The sequence below is a fragment of the Phocoena phocoena genome, chromosome 12, assembly GCF_963924675.1.
Source record: "Phocoena phocoena chromosome 12, mPhoPho1.1, whole genome shotgun sequence".
NCBI classification, from domain to species: Eukaryota; Metazoa; Chordata; class Mammalia; order Artiodactyla; family Phocoenidae; genus Phocoena; species Phocoena phocoena.
In genome coordinates, this window is record NC_089230.1 from 8,644,779 (window position 1) to 8,661,353 (window position 16,575).

General features: G+C 54.3%; 1 protein-coding gene across 1 annotated transcript in view; it reads left to right on the forward strand.

The window, feature by feature from the left end:
• EZR (ezrin) overlaps nt 1–15,578 on the forward strand; it is a 48,103-nt gene extending 32,525 nt beyond the window's left edge. The window contains exons 7-13 of the mRNA XM_065889024.1: nt 5,695–5,791; nt 11,159–11,322; nt 11,690–11,820; nt 12,478–12,638; nt 12,927–13,019; nt 14,294–14,545; nt 14,642–15,578. Of these exons, the coding sequence (XP_065745096.1) occupies nt 5,695–5,791; nt 11,159–11,322; nt 11,690–11,820; nt 12,478–12,638; nt 12,927–13,019; nt 14,294–14,545; nt 14,642–14,806 (1,063 nt within the window). The 3' untranslated portion in view covers nt 14,807–15,578. The remainder of the gene's footprint in view (nt 1–5,694; nt 5,792–11,158; nt 11,323–11,689; nt 11,821–12,477; nt 12,639–12,926; nt 13,020–14,293; nt 14,546–14,641) is intronic.
• Nucleotides 15,579–16,575: the final 997 nt, after the last annotated feature.

Sequence of the window (16,575 nt, forward strand, 5' to 3'; positions counted from 1 at the left end):
CCCCTGGGATGGGGACCGGTGCCTGGCATTCCAGCCCCTCCACCGCGTGCCCAGAGTGGGTGGAGGAGGGCGTCTCTGCCGGGAGGCGCGGTGCCAGTTGGACGAATCCAGTTACACTTAGGACGTGGCGTGCTTAGCAGAGGGTCGCAGGGACTCGCCTGAGGACCCCGAAGTGAGTTACTGGGGACTCTTGGTTTGCTCCTTCCCCGGTGTGCTAGATCCAGTGCCGTGGACAGGCAGAAACAGTCTGCATAAGTCAGGGACTCGGGAAGCCAGCCCTAGTTCTTGTGGAGGCCCCTGAGCTGGAGGGCGGGAGCTGGTCAGCAGGGAGCACCGCGGCCTCGTGGGAATATACATGGGAAACCGCCTTCCTGAATGAGCAGATCTTGTGACGTAGCCAAGGCCAGGGCTTCCGAACAGGTTTTTCAAGCTGCCAGACAGAGCCAGAGGCAGGGACCTGCTGTCGGCTTGTGACTTCCCTCACCCACGAAAATCCCGTTTCCTCCGAGTGAAACTCTGAGCAGCTTGGCTCTTCCAGTCCTGCCTCCGCTCTCCTCCCATCCCCCAGCTTAGCTGCGAAACGGGCAACCTCTCAAAAGGGTCTTCTCCCCAAAGAAAAAAGTCTCTTGGGGTCCCTTTTTCATTGTATGTATAACAGTCAAGTTGGGAACATGTAGGACACGAAGCATTTGTCTTCCTTTCTGTAAACCCTTAGATCTGAAGAGGAGAGAACATCGAGAGGGAGGAATTAGGCAGCTTCCCCGCACGCTGCTGTCAGCGTGGGACAGAAAAAGTTGAGATTAGCTGTGTTATAACCCTACCCGGCATCCCCAGGCCACAACAAAAACTAGAGGAGCTGATCCTGCCCCAAATTCTTCAGTGCTTTGCAAGCACACTTCTCCCCCGGCTTCGTCCCTCCCAGGGCTCACTCCCCTAATCCTTCCGTCTGTAGGAGTTTCTGAATGTGCCACGGGCCCAGGGCTCCAGCAGGGAGGATGCTGGGAAAGGGCTGTAGACCAGGAGGGGGCGAAATGAAGGCCAAGTGTCTTTTCCCTTACATTCCTTACCCGGGGTTGTAAATCATGTATTCTGATTTACATTTCTATTTTATTGGCATTAGAAATCATGTTTCAACCATTTAAGTACGTTATTTTTTTCCAGTTTCTAAAATTATGCTCACAGGCAGATTTCTTTGGCGGGCGCGGGGGGAGGTTACGTCTTTGTGCCTTACCGTCAGTGGCTTACCTGTATCACAAAGGAGAGCAGAAAGCAATTCTCTGGATCTGTGTGTGCGTTAACAAATATGTCGGATCACAGCTGTCAGACCATCCTCTCCTTTCTGTCTTTGGTTCCCTAACTTGAACGCGGAACAGACAGAATTTTTGAATAACTTAGTTTCTTACAGAAGTTTGCCGCTGGGAGGACTCCGGTTAGACCACCTCTGGGGGAAGTTTAGAAGCCCAGCTCAGACTGGCCGAGAAGAGAGGCTGGACACGTGCAGGGAGGGCCTGAGGAGAAGCCATGGTGGCTTCTAAGTGTGGCTGGGTGGGTGGCAGGAAGGGTGGCTGTGGGGAGAGTTTTCTGACGCAGGGGGTGGGAGCGGGAGCGGAGGCCCAGGGCCCCCCCCCCCCCCTTAAGCGCCTTTTCTTCCATGTGGAAGTGTGGGAAGAGCTTCAGCCGCTGTTGTTTATCTCCGTTATCATCGCTGCGGGGGGGGGGGGGGGGTGCGGCGCCTGGCAGCTCTATCTCTGTTCTTCCCCCTCCGTGGCACGCTGTGATCTGCAGCCCATCCCCCCACCCCAGACCTTTCTAAACTCTTCAGTGAAAACTTTCAAAACACTGCAAAATGAAAAGCATTTCACAGTGAAGCCCACGTGCCCGCGGCCACGAGCAGCCTCCCATCAGCATGTCGCCACGGGCCTTGTCACGCCCCTCCCCGTCCTCATTTCACGGCCGTCCGCCCCGCTGGCTGCCCCCACGTTGCAGGCATCGGTATACTTCCCCCAAAATGCATACTGTTCGCTAGAGCTCAGTATGTTTTGATTTTCTTTTGATGTAAGATTTAATTAGAACGAAATGCACAATTCTGAGTGTTCTTTGCTGATGTTAGACAGACACACGCCTGTGAAATCCAGACTCCTGTCGCTCTGCCGCGCATTTTGAATGTAAATGTTTTAACTCTTCGTTTTGAAATCATTTCAGACTTTAAAAAGCTTCCAAAAATAGTAGGTACAAAGAATTCCCATGTGCCCTTCAGCAGCTTCCCCAGATGTCAACACCTTAACGTAAACACAGTCCAGGTAGCAGAGTCGGGACGGTCACCTTGATACGTGATGCTGTTGACGGTCATCAGTTGTCCACCAGTGTCCCTTTCCTGCCCCAGGATCTGCCTGGAATCCCACCTACATTTAGTTGTCACACTCCCCAGTCTCCTCCCATCTGCGACAGTCCCAGAGTCTGTCTGTCTGTCTAGCACAGCCTTGACACTTGTGAAGAGCGCTGACCATTGACTCTTTAGAAAATCCCTCACCTTGGATCAGTCTCATACCTTCCCATGATAAGATCTGAGGTTGTGCTTTGGGCGTGAATCTGACAGAAGTGCTGTCGCACCCTCGCAGGCAGCGTGGTGTTGACTGATCTCGGGTCAAGGTGGCATTGGCCAGGCTTCTCTGCAAAGTTACTCACCTCCCCTTCGTAATTGACAAGTGTATTTAGGGGAGAGTCTTTGAAACTGTGTGAATGTCCTGTTTCTTAAACTTCCATCTATGAATTCTGCATCCATTGATGAGACTTGCCTGAAACAGTTATTGTAATATTTGAGAAATGGTGATTTTTTTAAAATAAATCATTCTATTTACACATATTAATGGAATTCTATAAGGAACCAATTTCTCCATTTATTGTTTAGTTACTTATGTTAATATGTGTTTTCTTCTATGGGCCATAATCTATACTGTTATTTTGTAGCTAACATCGTTTGAGATTTGCTTTGAGGAGCCCCTTTGAGTTGGCTCCTGGGCCCTCCGACCCCATTATTTTCAAGGCACTTCTTACATACTGGTACCTCCAGATGCTCCAGCCCTGGAATCAGCTGTTTCTCCAAAGAGCTCTGGTCCCCAATCTTTCGAGAATTACACTTTTAAAATTTGTGACTTACAAATCCTTTAGAAATCTTCTCTGTGGGTCCTTCTCTGTTTGTGTCCTCTAAGTGAACTCAGAAAAAAAAAAAGAGAAAGAAATCCTTGTAAGACTTTAATCTTCCAACTGTGGTCAAGAATAAAAGGAGGTTCTTTAACTTAGGGGTGAGTCATAATTTTCATGTTTAGTCCTCATCTTTTGATACTGCAGTCCTGCTTATGGGGCTATAAATTGTTATACGACGTTTCAGAGTCTTAAAAAAAGACAAACTTTGCAGGTACAGCAGAAAGAAGAAGCTGGAAGCCGTGGTGACAGGATGCCCAACCCTTGAGAGAAAGATGTCTGTCTAGCCTGAAGGTCCAAGTTTTCTGGGTTAGAAACTATTTTGAGAGACTCGTATAAAACTAGGAGACAGAGAACAGATCGTTGCGTTGGAAGCCCGGCCCACAGTGCTGACTGCATGGCTGAGAGCTGGGCAGCTGCAGGTTCCTGGCTCTTCTGCTCTTCCCAGCACGTTGGCCTTGTGTTTTGGAGGAAAGTGTTCTGAAGCAACAAGCGCCTACCCGATGTCTCTCTTTTACGGCCTTTCCACGTTAAGGATAGAGGTTACGTCCACGGCAGGACCAGGTGACATCCTGAGTTCCTTTCCAGTGCTCAGACACCTATATACAAAATTACTTCTTCAAACAATATATATGTGTGTGTGTGTGTGTGTGTATATATATATCTCCCACATACAGTGGGAGATAAAATAACTGAACAAACTCCCTGCATGCTTTTTTGAGTGCTGTGAAGCATGTTAACCAGATGTATTTCAACGGGCATTGGTGATCCTATAGGACAAAACTAAAAAAAGGATGTATATCGAAAAGATTGGACACTTAGAACCACAGCCTGGCCAGTGCCCTGACTGTTGGGTCCCAGAAGCCCGTCGGGCTTAGGTGCCCACTCCCGGCCTTCAGAGGCCACGCCCACTGCCTTGACCTGGCTTGTGTTGTCATAACAGGACCTACATTGCCCATCAGTTTTTATTTAAACATGTCGGTAGGCAGTAGAGTCCTCCCCACTCCTGCTCTTTTCTAAATGGGAAGTTTCTATGGCTCCTGGCAAGGACCGTTTTTCATGGCAGCATCTCTGAAAGGTTGCTTGAGGATCTGTCATTCCTTCTGGAATGGCATCCATGGTAAATGTGTTGAAAGAATAGGGTGGAGGAGATGAAGAAGAGGGTGGAAATTATGAGGTAAGTTGAGCAATGTGGTCTTGAAGTCATACCATAAGCTTTCCCAGAAATGCTAATTAAAAATCCGGAGTTTCGGCCAGTAGTGATTAAGCAGGACAGTAGTGGGTGTGTGATCTGAGAGCTCCCTTGGAACTTGGAGGGTGACATGGGAAGGTGTCTGACCAGCCAGGAGAGCATGCATCACCGAGATGAGAACTAGAGGGGCAGAATCCGTATACCAAGCCCTCAGCTCATCAAGAAGATACAACAATTGTGAATATCCGTGCACCCAACATTAGAGCACCTAACATATTAAGCAAATGCTAACAGTTTTCTGAAGGGAGAAACAGACAGCAATACGGTAAGGAAACCTTGGACTTGAACCATACCCAGCCCTTTCCTTTTCCACTGGTGAATAGCTGCCCTGGGTATAGCATGTATAGGAAACATAAGGTGTGGTCTTTGCCATCAGACTGCTCACCTGCCTGGTTTTCAAAGAGCTAAATAATAATGCAGTGATTTAAGTAACACAAGAATCGTTTGTGTAGCATAAGGGACTGCACGTTGGTTGAGAGCGGAAAGGCTGGTTGAGAGCGGAAAGGCGGCTGAAAGGGAGAGTGAGCTGGCCTGATGGTGCACATCTGGGAGTGGTGGGGGAGGGAGGAGGGAGGCCCTTCCATGCCAGGGGTGGCAGTGAACCCTGTGTTGAAAGGGTGGGCTGAACCAGGCAGCTGGGTCTAGGTTAGAAGGCTGTTGGATGCGAAGTTAAGGACTGTGGATTTCATCCTGTAGAAACCGGGGGTGGGGTATTGGGGCGGCAGTGTTGACATTTTTCAGGAGGGGAATGGATTGACCAAAAGGGACATTAATCAGACAGGCAGACTGGAAGTAGGGTTCTGTAGGCAACAGAAGGAACTTGGTTGGCTAGGCTGCTGGCATGTGAGAGGTGGGATTAGGGTGGTGGTGTGGGAAATGAATTGCAAAAGATGGTCATGAGAGATACTTCAAACAAAGGATGAAAGGATGTGCCTGGTTAGGAATCAAAGTTGACCTCAAGATTACAAGCCGGGCTGACTGGACGTAGTAACTGAGAAAGACGAATGCCAGTGGGAGCATATCAAGGCTTCCTAGAGCTTGACCCTCACTGACACCCACCTGTCAGCTAACCTAGCACAGGTAGCAACTATTCAGTTATGATGTACACTACATAATATGATTCTTGGGCTAGCTTTGTACTTTTTAAAATTAAACTAAAAGAAATTAAGAATAGATTTACAAACCTTTCTTAGCCAATCCAAGTACACATCTAACTCTCCCACCTTTTTTTTTAACCTTAGGTTGACCCCGAAGATTGGCTTCCCATGGAGTGAAATCAGGAACATCTCTTTCAATGACAAAAAGTTTGTCATTAAGCCCATCGACAAGAAGGCTCCTGTAAGTTCATAAGTTACAGGTTACTGCTTTTTCATCTTGCAGCCAAATACGTTTCCAAGATAAAGGTCAGATTTCTCTGTGTGACAAGGAGCCGGTGATACTCAGAATTACCTGTGTGTGTGTGGGCGGGGGGAAGAAGTCCCAGTAGGTTACATGGAGGGTTAAGGTCCCCTTGGGCCCTGCCACTGGGCATTGCAGTAGGAGGTTATGGTGGAACCCAGCGGTCCGTCAGAAGCCAGCTGACGCTTGTCATCTAAGTTTCCAAATGGTCTCCATTCCTTATGAAGAAAAGGGCAGTTCTGAGTCATCGACCTTTGCTACATGATAAGCGTTTCACAAAGCGTTGCATTTCTGGGCTTGTGAAATGTTCATATTCGTGTGGAAAACCAGCCTGCCTCCAGGCAGTGGGCCTGGGGTGGGGTGCTCACGGCAGCATTGCCCTGGTACCCCCTGGAGCACGCACTGTGATGGTCAAGCCTCGGGGCCGGGCTTTGACTTGGTGAGCTGTCCTTGCAACTTACCCAAGTTAGGATACGTCAGACTTGCTGGCCCCCGCGTCCCCCCCCTCCTCCTGGTACAGACTGCGCCTTGTTTTCCTCTGACTGCCCTGTGCCCCCGCAGGTGGTCTTCACACTGGCACCTTCACATCGGTGCTGATGTGGGAAACGGCCCCTCACAAAGAAGAGCCTGTTGGGCGGTCATCCTGGGAGGACTTAGCTGGAAAAGGAACGTCATATCTTAGAATTTGAATACCGATTGTTAACTAATAGCTGTAAAGACCGGTACATTGTGGAAATTATGTAAACTTTCAGCTGAGTTTGCTCAAAAGATTAAGACGATACATAATGTAGAGTGGTGGAATGGGTGAGGAGTTTGTTTTTTGGTTTTTTTTGAAAAGACATGGAGGAATTTTTTTTTTTAATTTTGGCTGCGTTGGGTCTTCGTTGCTGCGCGCAGGCTTCCTCTAGTTGCGGCGAGCAGGGGCTACTCTTCTTTGCGGTGCACAGGCTTCTCACTGCGGTGGCTTCCCTTGTTCAGGAGCACGGGCTCTAGGCGCGTGGGCTTCAGTAGTTGTGGCTCGCGGGCTGTATAGAGCGCAGGCTCAGTAGTTGTGGCGCACGGGCTTAGTTGCTCCGCAGCATGTGGGATCTTCCCGGACCAGGGCTCGAACCCGTGTCCCCTGCATCGGCAGGCGAATTCTTAACCACTGCGCCACCGGGGAAGCCCAGGAATTTGTTTTCTAATTGGAAATCTGTTCTTTAAAAAACTGCCACTTGAAGAAATTCTCTTACGCTTCTTGGAGCCTGTCGTGAATTTTACCAGAATTACAGTTCGGAAGGAACTTGGTGTCTCATGTAATTTGGTTCCTTAGTTACAGTGTTCGGCTCAGAGAGGCACGTCTGGGAGCCCTCCAGGGCTTGGGCACCGCATGGTGACGGTTAACGCTCAGGGGACAGCGTGTGGCATTGCTGTCCAGCTGCTCCTCCCACGAGGGGTTAGTCCCGAGTAAGGGAAAACCAGAGGTCTGGACGCTGTGTGTAGAAGTATTGTCTTCACTGAAAGACACTTTCCGTGTTCCTGCTGTTCGCAAACTCCTGACTCCTGCTCCATGGGCAGTTGCACAGCTCTTTTAAATTAACAAGCGTTTAATACAGGCTCTCGGGCTCCATGGTAACAGGTCACATTAGCATGCAGCACCGTGAACCGAGGGTCGTGGTGTTTGTTGCCAGTGTTACGGGGCAGTGAGATGGGGCAGTCAGCGAGAAGAGCCTGCGATGCTGTGTAGGCTACTGTCTGTTCACGAGACGTTACTGATGGTTCAGAACATTTTTTGAGAAGTGACAGAAGCAGGAATTCTGGGTAGACTGTTTAAGAGTTAAGTTGTATGGTTTTTTTCAAATTTGGTTTAAGTTTAGCTTCCGAAAAGCTGGAGAATATTGTACAATCACAAGCTCCCAGGCAAAGGCAATTGCGATACATCTGGTTGAATTAGCCGAGTATACTTTTGCTATAATCTGGTTTTATGTGAAGCCATCACTTGAAAGGCGAAAAAGGGAGAGAGAAACATTTGCTGGTCACATGCCGCGTGTCAGGCGCGATACTAGGATGGTGTGCACGGAACAGGACAGGTCCCGCCCCGTGAGGTGCACACGCCAGTGAAGAGATGGGTGAAGACAAACAAAACAAGTAACGTGCTTTCTGGCAGAGAATTTAACAGTGCCGCTGTACCGAGTGACAGATCGGGGGACGCAGATGAGAGGTGGGGTGGGCGATGGCTTCAGGTGGGTGGGTCTGGGGGGCCTCACGGAGGAGGCGTCCTCTGCTTGGGTGCCTTATTGGTGGGGGCTGGCTGGGGGGACGGGTCCCTTGGGGCCCCCACACCTCCCAGGGCTCTTCTGCGCAGCCGCGGGCGGGGCGGTAGAACACCACATGTCCAAGTTCACGCCTTTACGTAGAAGACAGAAAAGGAGACCCGAAAGGTCGCGTCACCACTCCCGGGGAGGGCTTCCTGAGCTTGCGTGGAGGGCGGTCCCCTGGACAAAGCCCCCGGCTGAGCGCAGGCCCCGCTCCTCAGCCAGGCAGCTTCCGACCCCGGCCACACGGGTGCCGCGGTTCGGGGCCGTGATTTTGACTCTCGTGCTGTTCAGTGCCTGCCTGGGTGGCTCACGGGGCCGAGACAGCTGGCTCCCCTTGAGAATGGGCCTTTTGTTCCTGCCCCACGGGAGAGGCGGAAGGATGGAGACCTGCACGTGACAGCAGCGGGCCCTGCCCAGCCTGCGCAGAGGGCAGCCCCGAGGCTCCCGTGTTCACCCGACAGCTCGCCAGGGCTTCCCTCCTTCCTCCTCCGTGTCCTTGGGGACTTGGGTTCACTTTCCTCATGCCTGGTTTCAGTTTTTAGGACGTCGTTCTCTGCCAGCTAAGATGGCCTCCTGCCCCAGGTCTCATCAGGAGGCCTGGGCTGGAGACGTGGATTTAGAAATCTCTAAATAAAAGTTTCTAGTTTCTGTTTTTAACTTGAAGTCAGGAACTGGCCTCCTTCAAAGGCGGCATGCGAGGGATCCTCCACCTCCCGCGAAGCCATGGGTGCTCTCACTGTCTCTGGTGTGCACAGGCCCTGTCTTCGGGCAGCCGGATGCTGTGGGGAATGTCACCTGCAGTTCTGACCCTTGATATTTTTTAAGTGACGTTTTTCTGAAGAGGAGTTCGTGCTAATTAGAGTTTCTTTACAAATACTTAGGAACCACAGTCAAGACCCATTTGGGTAGCATGGCTGTGCAGCCGTAACAAGGGATTATTTTCTCTTTGTGTAATAGGAGACAGGTGGGTAATAAAAATACCCGCTTCTCCCAGCTCCGCAGACACCTCCTTGGGAAACCCGATGACTTAATAACAAGTGTGTGAAACCCCAAGGGGAGCCCCCCTCCGCCCAGGAGGTCCGTGGGCTCTCAGGCTTGACATTACTCTCTCCCTAGCATTTTTGGACAGGTGTACCAGACTGAGGCACTAAGCAGGCCCTTCCTGGGCCTGTTGCTCAGCTCGCCCGGCGTGTTCCTGTAGGTTTTGGAAGTTGCTCTGGGACACGCGGCACCGCTTCTTGGCCTCAGCCACCCTCTCCCTGTTGTAGTGGTCGGCATCTGGATGCTGAGGGCCCTGTGCCTCAAAAGAGAAAGGAAAGCAGGAAGAGGAAGCAGATGCGCCTTTTCCAATATATTTTTTTTTTTGGCCGTACGCGGGCCTCTCACCGCTGTGGCCTCTCCCGTTGCGGAGCACAGGCTCCGGACGCGCAGGCTCAGCGGCCACGGCTCACGGGCCCAGCCCCTCCGCGGCATGTGGGATCTTCCCGGACCGGGGCACGAACCCGTGTCCCCTGCATCGGCAGGCGGACTCTTAACCACTGCGCCACCAGGGAAGCCCTCCAATAGCTTTTAGCAAGAGTTTCTAAACTATACTGCTCCTCTGTCGCCTCTGTTAATTGCAGGGGTAATCAGGAGCTAGGAAACAAGACCCTGTGTCATCCGTGTCCCGGACTCGTGTGGTCACAAGTCATGAAGCTCTTGGATGCTGTGATTTTGTTCTTGTTTTTAAGAAGGCTTTCCAGGGCTTTCCTGGTGGCGCAGTGGTTGAGAGTCCGCCTGCCGATGCAGGGGATGTGGGTTCGTGCCCCGGTCCGGGAAGATCCCACATGCCGCGGAGCGGCTGGTCCCGTGAGCCGTGGCCGCTGAGCCTGCGCGTCCGGAGCCTGTGCCCCGCAGCGGGAGAGGCCACAGCAGTGAGAGGCCCGCGTACCGCAAAAAAAAAAGGCGGCTTTCCAGTAGCGGTTTTGTAAGGCAGCCCGAAGTCTGCGGCAGCTTTCATTGTGCCAGACGCCTTTCTAAGTCCTTGTGAACATTTTCTGTTTAATCCTCACAAGACCGTTATTGTACAGCTGAAGGTGCCGAGGCTCAGTGATGGAGCAACTTGCCCAGTGTCGTGGGGTCAGAGGCGACGGTGCTGCGTGAACTGTCAGTCACCAGCAGATACCTGTTCCCTGGGCACGCTGGTCTGGTCCTGGGAACGTAGAGATGAATGAACGTGGCCCAGCTCTCCAGGGAGCTGACCATCTAGTGGGGGGAGAGAGAACGGAACAAGCCAGCGGGGTAAGGCTCCAGCAGCGCCGTGGCTGACCTGTCCATCAGGTGCAGGGGGCACAGAAGTGACAGCCATGGAGGAGGAGAGATCTCGTGGAAGTGCTCTGGCCTCGGGTGTGTGGGATTGGACATGACATGCCAAGTAGGAGGGACTGTGTGTGGACGTGCTCACGGTGTGAAAGAGTACAGTTTAGGTGAACAAGGGGTGGGTCAGGGCCGGAAGGCCTTCACTTGCGCCAGGCCAGGGCGTTTGCGCCTGGTCCTGGAGCTGATGGGCTGGCATCAGAGTTCCGCCGGTGACCCTAGCGGTGCGCTGGTAGCAGCGTGGGAGGCGAAAGGTTGAGACGGAGGGGACGGAAGCTCAGTGAAGTAGGAGAGGCTGTGCTGTGCGGGCAGGAATCGGGGACGGACAGGGCTGTGGGGCTGGAGAGGCCAGACGAGGATGTTAGCCGGAAGGCCAGGGGGAGCTGGGCCCGGAGCAGCTTTGTGGTCCAGCCGTGGGGTTCAGCACGCACACCCCCTCTGCTTGTCCTGCAGGACGTGCGCCCCGCGGTACCAGGAACATCTCTCTGTCATTCGGGGTCAGTGGCTTTACCTTGAACCCCCTTTCTGGCCCCTACTCTCTGCTACGTTTGTCCTTTTCGAAGAGGTATCCAGAAGTGGGTGAAGTCGGGTTTGGAAGAAGAAAGCCAAAGGAAGGCGTTCCCCTTGTCGCAGTCTGCCCTGTTCTCTTCTGCAGGACTTCGTGTTCTATGCCCCCCGCCTGCGAATTAACAAGCGGATCCTGCAGCTGTGCATGGGGAACCACGAGCTGTACATGCGCCGCAGGAAGCCCGACACCATCGAGGTGCAGCAGATGAAGGCCCAGGCCCGGGAGGAGAAGCAGCAGAAGCAGCTGGAGCGGTGAGCAGGGGCGGGCGGTGGCAGGAGGGCCGGTCGGGGCGTGTTCTCCTGGGCACGGGGACGGGCAGCCGTGTCTGCGCTGCTCCCCACAGAAGGGCCGGCGGATCACAGTCTGCAGGGCCGCGGCTCAGCCCTCAGAGCTGCCTCGCTGTGGGCAGGGCAGAGCCCGAGCCCGAGCCCGAGGTGGAGAGCAGTCAGGGCACCTGGGGTCCTCTGCTGGACGGACGGGCCCGGGGCCTGGACTAGGCGCTGGGGACAGCCGGTAACCGAGACGCAGCTGCCCCTCACGTGCCTGGGCTGGGATGACCAGGCCGCTGTGCGGAGTCTGAGCCTCCTGTGCCGCCGCCGATTCCCCTCCCGGAAACAGGCAGCAGCTGGAAACCGAGAAGAAAAGGAGAGAAACCGTGGAGAGAGAGAAGGAGCAGATGATGCGTGAGAAGGAAGAGCTGATGCTCAGGCTCCAGGACTACGCAGAGAAGACCAGGAAAGCGGAGAAAGGTGGGCGGGGCCTCCGCCCCGGTGGGCTGGGACGGCAGGGCCGACGGTCGGTCGGCACGGCACACACCAACCGGGAGGGAACCCCGTCCCAAGGATACACATCCCAGTTAATAAGCACATGCCCGAAGTAGAGCCTTGCAGGAGAGACGTGATAAAACGGTTGTTTGGATTAGGAAATAAGTCTGTATTTTATTAACACCTGTGTGGGTTCTGTGCTGAAAGCTCTATGCACAGTAATCCTTTGAATTGCCCCCAGGCCTGTGAGGGGAGGGCTGAATTATCCCCCGTTTCTGACGAGGATGTTAAGGTTCCGTGAGATAGAACGCTTGGCCTGCGGTCACCGGAGCTGTGCTGCATCTCCCCCGCTATAAGCTGAAACCCAGGCGAGCGGTGCGGATGCTGAGTTTCTGGGGAGAGCAGCGCAACGAGGGTGCGGCCAGGGCCTGGCCGGGGGAGGGCAGTTTTCCCACCGTGAGCGTTCCCTTCAGTGTCCCGGGGAGAAGAGGTCCCGGCACCGTGCACCTCGGTCCACCGCTTTGCAGCGTTGGTGTGTTCACGCTCGTGTCCCATCCGGTTCCCTCTGGGTGGGAATTTGGGGCAAGACTGCAGGGTCCCTGGCAGGAGCCTTGAGCAGCTCTGGTTCTGCGCTGTGTCTAGAGCTCTCGGACCAGATCCAGCGAGCCCTGAAGCTGGAGGAGGAGAGGAAGCGGGCGCAGGAGGAGTCCGAGCGCCTGGAGGCCGAGCGCCTGGCCGCACTGCACGCCAAGGACGAGCTGGAGAGGCAGGCGGCGGATCAGATCAAGAGCCAGGAGCAGCTGGTAGGGGGCGCGGCCTCACGGCGCTCAGTTACAGAGAGGCCGCCTCTGGGGATTGAAAAAGTGACACCCGCCTTATAATAATTGGTATTGGGGCTGTAAGGTGACCTGCCTGAGGGTGTAGGGTGGCCCGTGGGGAGGGGGCCCTGCGGTGGTTGGCCCTCGGGCGGCGGCTGGAAACCCGCTGGACGGGGATGCGGCGCCATGTACCAAAATACGTGACCCTCCGCTCGCGAGTGGCGCCTGCCGAAAGCGTCCCGGAAATCACCTTGGCTCCGGCTCCTTTCCCAGGCCACGGAACTCGCTGAGTACACCGCCAAGATCGCCCTCCTGGAGGAGGCGCGGCGGCGCAAGGAGGACGAGGTGGAGGAGTGGCAGCTCCGGGTGAGCGCTGGCGAGGACGCGGAGGGGGCGGGGGGCGCAGCAGGGGGACGAGAGCCACTCGCTCACCGTGCTCTGGCAGCCCCCATCAGGAACTAGCTTTGTGTGGCATTACGCGGGTGCCCCCAGCCGCGGCCGTGGTCCCTGCGCGGAGCCCTCCTGCCGCTCCCAGCGCCGGTCCACGCGTGGGAAGACCTGGATCCTGGGGGTCTCCAGGCTCTGCCGGGCCGGCGGCCTCGCCTCTGAGGCTCGGTTTCCTTGCAGATCGGGACGAGCAATACCCGACTCGTAAGGACCCCCAGGGGTTCAGTCAGTTTTCGCTGTCATAGTGAGAACCGCGTTGGTTTCGGCGTCAGGGGCGCCTGTCTCCATCTGGGAGCCCCCTTGCGTACCGGGATCGTGCTGTGGGTCGGGTTCAGAGTGTAGACCACGGCCAGGCCGTGGGGCTCCTCTCCCCGCCCCAGCTCTTTCCAACGCTTCCTCCTCCGCGGTGGTCCCTTCTGGGGGATGGCCGGCACCTCCCCCTCCTGGGTCTTCACCCCCGCCCCCTCCCCCTACTATAGCTGTGTGCAGAACGCTTCAGTCCTTAGGTTTTCGGAGAAAGTGCTCCTTATAAAGTATTAAATGAGGAACTGGTTACAAAACCGGTACAAGCTAAGCGCCTCTCGGGGTCAGGATGGTGACGAGGTGGGCGGGGTTGAGTGCGCGGACCCCCAGGAGTTGCTGGAAGGACTACCGGGTGGCAGGTAAGAAGGGCTTGAGCTGGGGGCTGGCAGGCCGGGAGGGGCTTGACAGCAGCGCCGTGCAGGGGAAGAACAAACGGAACACCAGCGTGCTGGAGTGCTCCTCAGTGGCTGGAGGGTTTGCTTCTTTAACAGTTGTTTCAAAAGTATATGCAGTGAACATATACAAGGACTACAGACATAAAGAAGTTTTAGTACTTAGAAAAATGTCAAGACCTGGTGTGGCAGTTTCTCTTGGTGCCGTGGGCACAGCTGATAACCTGCTCCGGGGATCCGGGTCCGCAGACCTGGAAGAGGCTGCACAGACCAGGGCCCCCTGCTCAGCCACATTCCTGGCGCCTCGGCTCTGTGCTGCTTCGGGCCACGCGCATCTCCAGCCCCCGGGAGAAGGGAGTGGGGGGAGGGAGCGGAATCCTTCTTCTCTTAGCACGGACGGTGGCCGCCTTGTAGAGCAAAGGCGGCTCCTAAGAAAATGGTCCAAACACGAGGTTCCCCGTGAAAGGTTCGCAGCTGTCCATTAATCTGCTTTCAAAGGCCAAAGAAGCCCAGGATGACCTGGTAAAGACCAAGGAGGAGCTGCACCTGGTGATGACCACGCCCCCGCCGCCTCCGCCCCCAGTGTACGAGCCCGTTAACTACCATGTCCAGGAGAACCCGCAGGAGGAGGGCACGGAGTACACAGGCTACAGCGCCGAGCTGTCCAGTGAGGGCATCCTGGACGACCGCAACGAGGAGAAGCGCATTACCGAGGCCGAGAAGAACGAGCGCGTGCAGCGGCAGCTGAGGGTGAGCGGGATGCGGGCCGGGCCCGCTTTCCCCACGGGGTGGGGGAGGGGGCTCTGTGTGGGGCCTCGGGCTGACCGAGGCTGCTTCGCGTTGCAGACTCTGACCAGCGAGCTGTCCCAGGCCAGAGACGAGAACAAGCGGACCCACAATGACATCATCCACAACGAGAACATGAGGCAAGGCCGGGACAAGTACAAGACGCTGCGTCAGATCCGCCAGGGCAACACCAAGCAGCGCATCGACGAGTTCGAGGCCATGTGAAGGGCGCCGCCGAGCCCGGCTCGGCGGCGCAAGGGCCGCTGGCCGACTCTAGCGTGTACTTGTACTGATCGTCCTCCAGACCTACAGCCCTCATCGTCCTCCAGGCCCTTTAAAAAGAGAGTAGTTATGGGAATGTTCTAGGGCTGGGAGTTTATTTTTCCCCAACTGTATCATAGTGCCAAACAGGCCTGATTTTTATTTTTTTTATTATCATTGAATCACTTCCTGTTCTTTGCTTGGAGCAGGGCTGAATCAGTTAAGATGCCTGTAATGTCTGAATAACTAACTCCGTGCTGGCATGTGTGATACGAGATTCTGTGTAATTCAAGCCACATCGTGGCTTATATTCTGTGCCATACTTTTTTCTATTTGAAATTAGCTGAAATTGATTTCTTCTTGATTTCTATGAAGGATGCATCTTTGTATATTTGGTTTTTGAAGGATGAAATTTTTGAAAAGTCTGAAGTACTCTCTCACATTTCCACACACGATTTCCTTCCTCCAGGCCTTCAGTTCAGTGGATGAAATCCTGTGATCATTCGATCACTCAGGATCAACAATGCAGGAGACTGTATTCTTGGATCATTTTTTTTCTTTTTTTTGCTTGACAGCTAGAGGGCTACGTTGTTGGACTTATACACCTAAATAATCAGCTGTAGAGTGCAGTATTTATATGTAAGTGATGAGATGGGTTTGTAACATTAGTTTAAAAAAGGGAAAGTTTCATTCTGTATATTTTGTTACCTTTTACAGAATAATAAAAATTACGTATTAAAAACCATGTAACCATAGCACTTAATCTGATGTGGCCTGAGGGCAGCAGTGAGGCTCATTAGCTGTTGTTGTCTCATCGCGGAACACGGCTTTTTACTTTTAAGCGTTCCTTGTGCCTGTAATGGACTACGCGCGATTTGAATTTTCTGTCAGAGCTGCTTGTTTGGAAAATGACTCGCAGGCTGTTCTGCTAATTCGGACTCCAGCCGTGAGGGCCCTTCTGACCCGGTCAGCATCTCGGTCCCTCCACAAGCACAACCTGTTCCGACCCCCTTCCCCTCCCGACCACGTCCTTGAAAAGGCGGCAGGTATCCGCACTCACTCGGTGCCGCTTCTGTTCACTCGCGTCCTGCCTTTCCACGCCCTGCTCGGTCCTTTTCCTTTCAGGTGTCCCGTGAGGATGAACCCAGAGGCCTGCGGGATGCGGCGGCAGGCATCTCTGGGCAGGTGCTGCCGGAGCAGCCCTTCTCGGACTCAGCGCCCACGCAGCCTGGCAGCCGCGCTGTGTGGGGCTGGGCAGCCCTCGGGTGACCTTAGCGCTGACCCACCGGCAACGGGCATCCCTCAGCACCCCATGGGGACGGCTGACCTCCTCCAGAAACGGTTTTCCACGGCAGAATGGTAGGAATTGACTACCCACCACGTTCTCCTTTTCCCTTTGAAACGCACATAACAAGGTCATAATTTTTGCTATCTTATAAGCACAGGGAGACCGGGGTAACTGTTGAACATTTATTGAAATCGGGTCGTTTTCCACATCTCCCAAAGCACAGATAACCAACCTGAGACCTAACTAATGTAGCATCGATAATGGTTCCGACTAAATACACACAGGAATGTGGAAGAACGTCTCAGCGGCAGGACGGCTGTAGACGGGGAGAGCTCACACTCCCCGGGGCCCTTCGCCACCCTCCACCCCCGTACCCGCGCGTCCAGCCCCGCAGCCGACCATCAGGCCCCGGCACCTGAAACCCCGCTGCGCCCGGAGCCTCCGG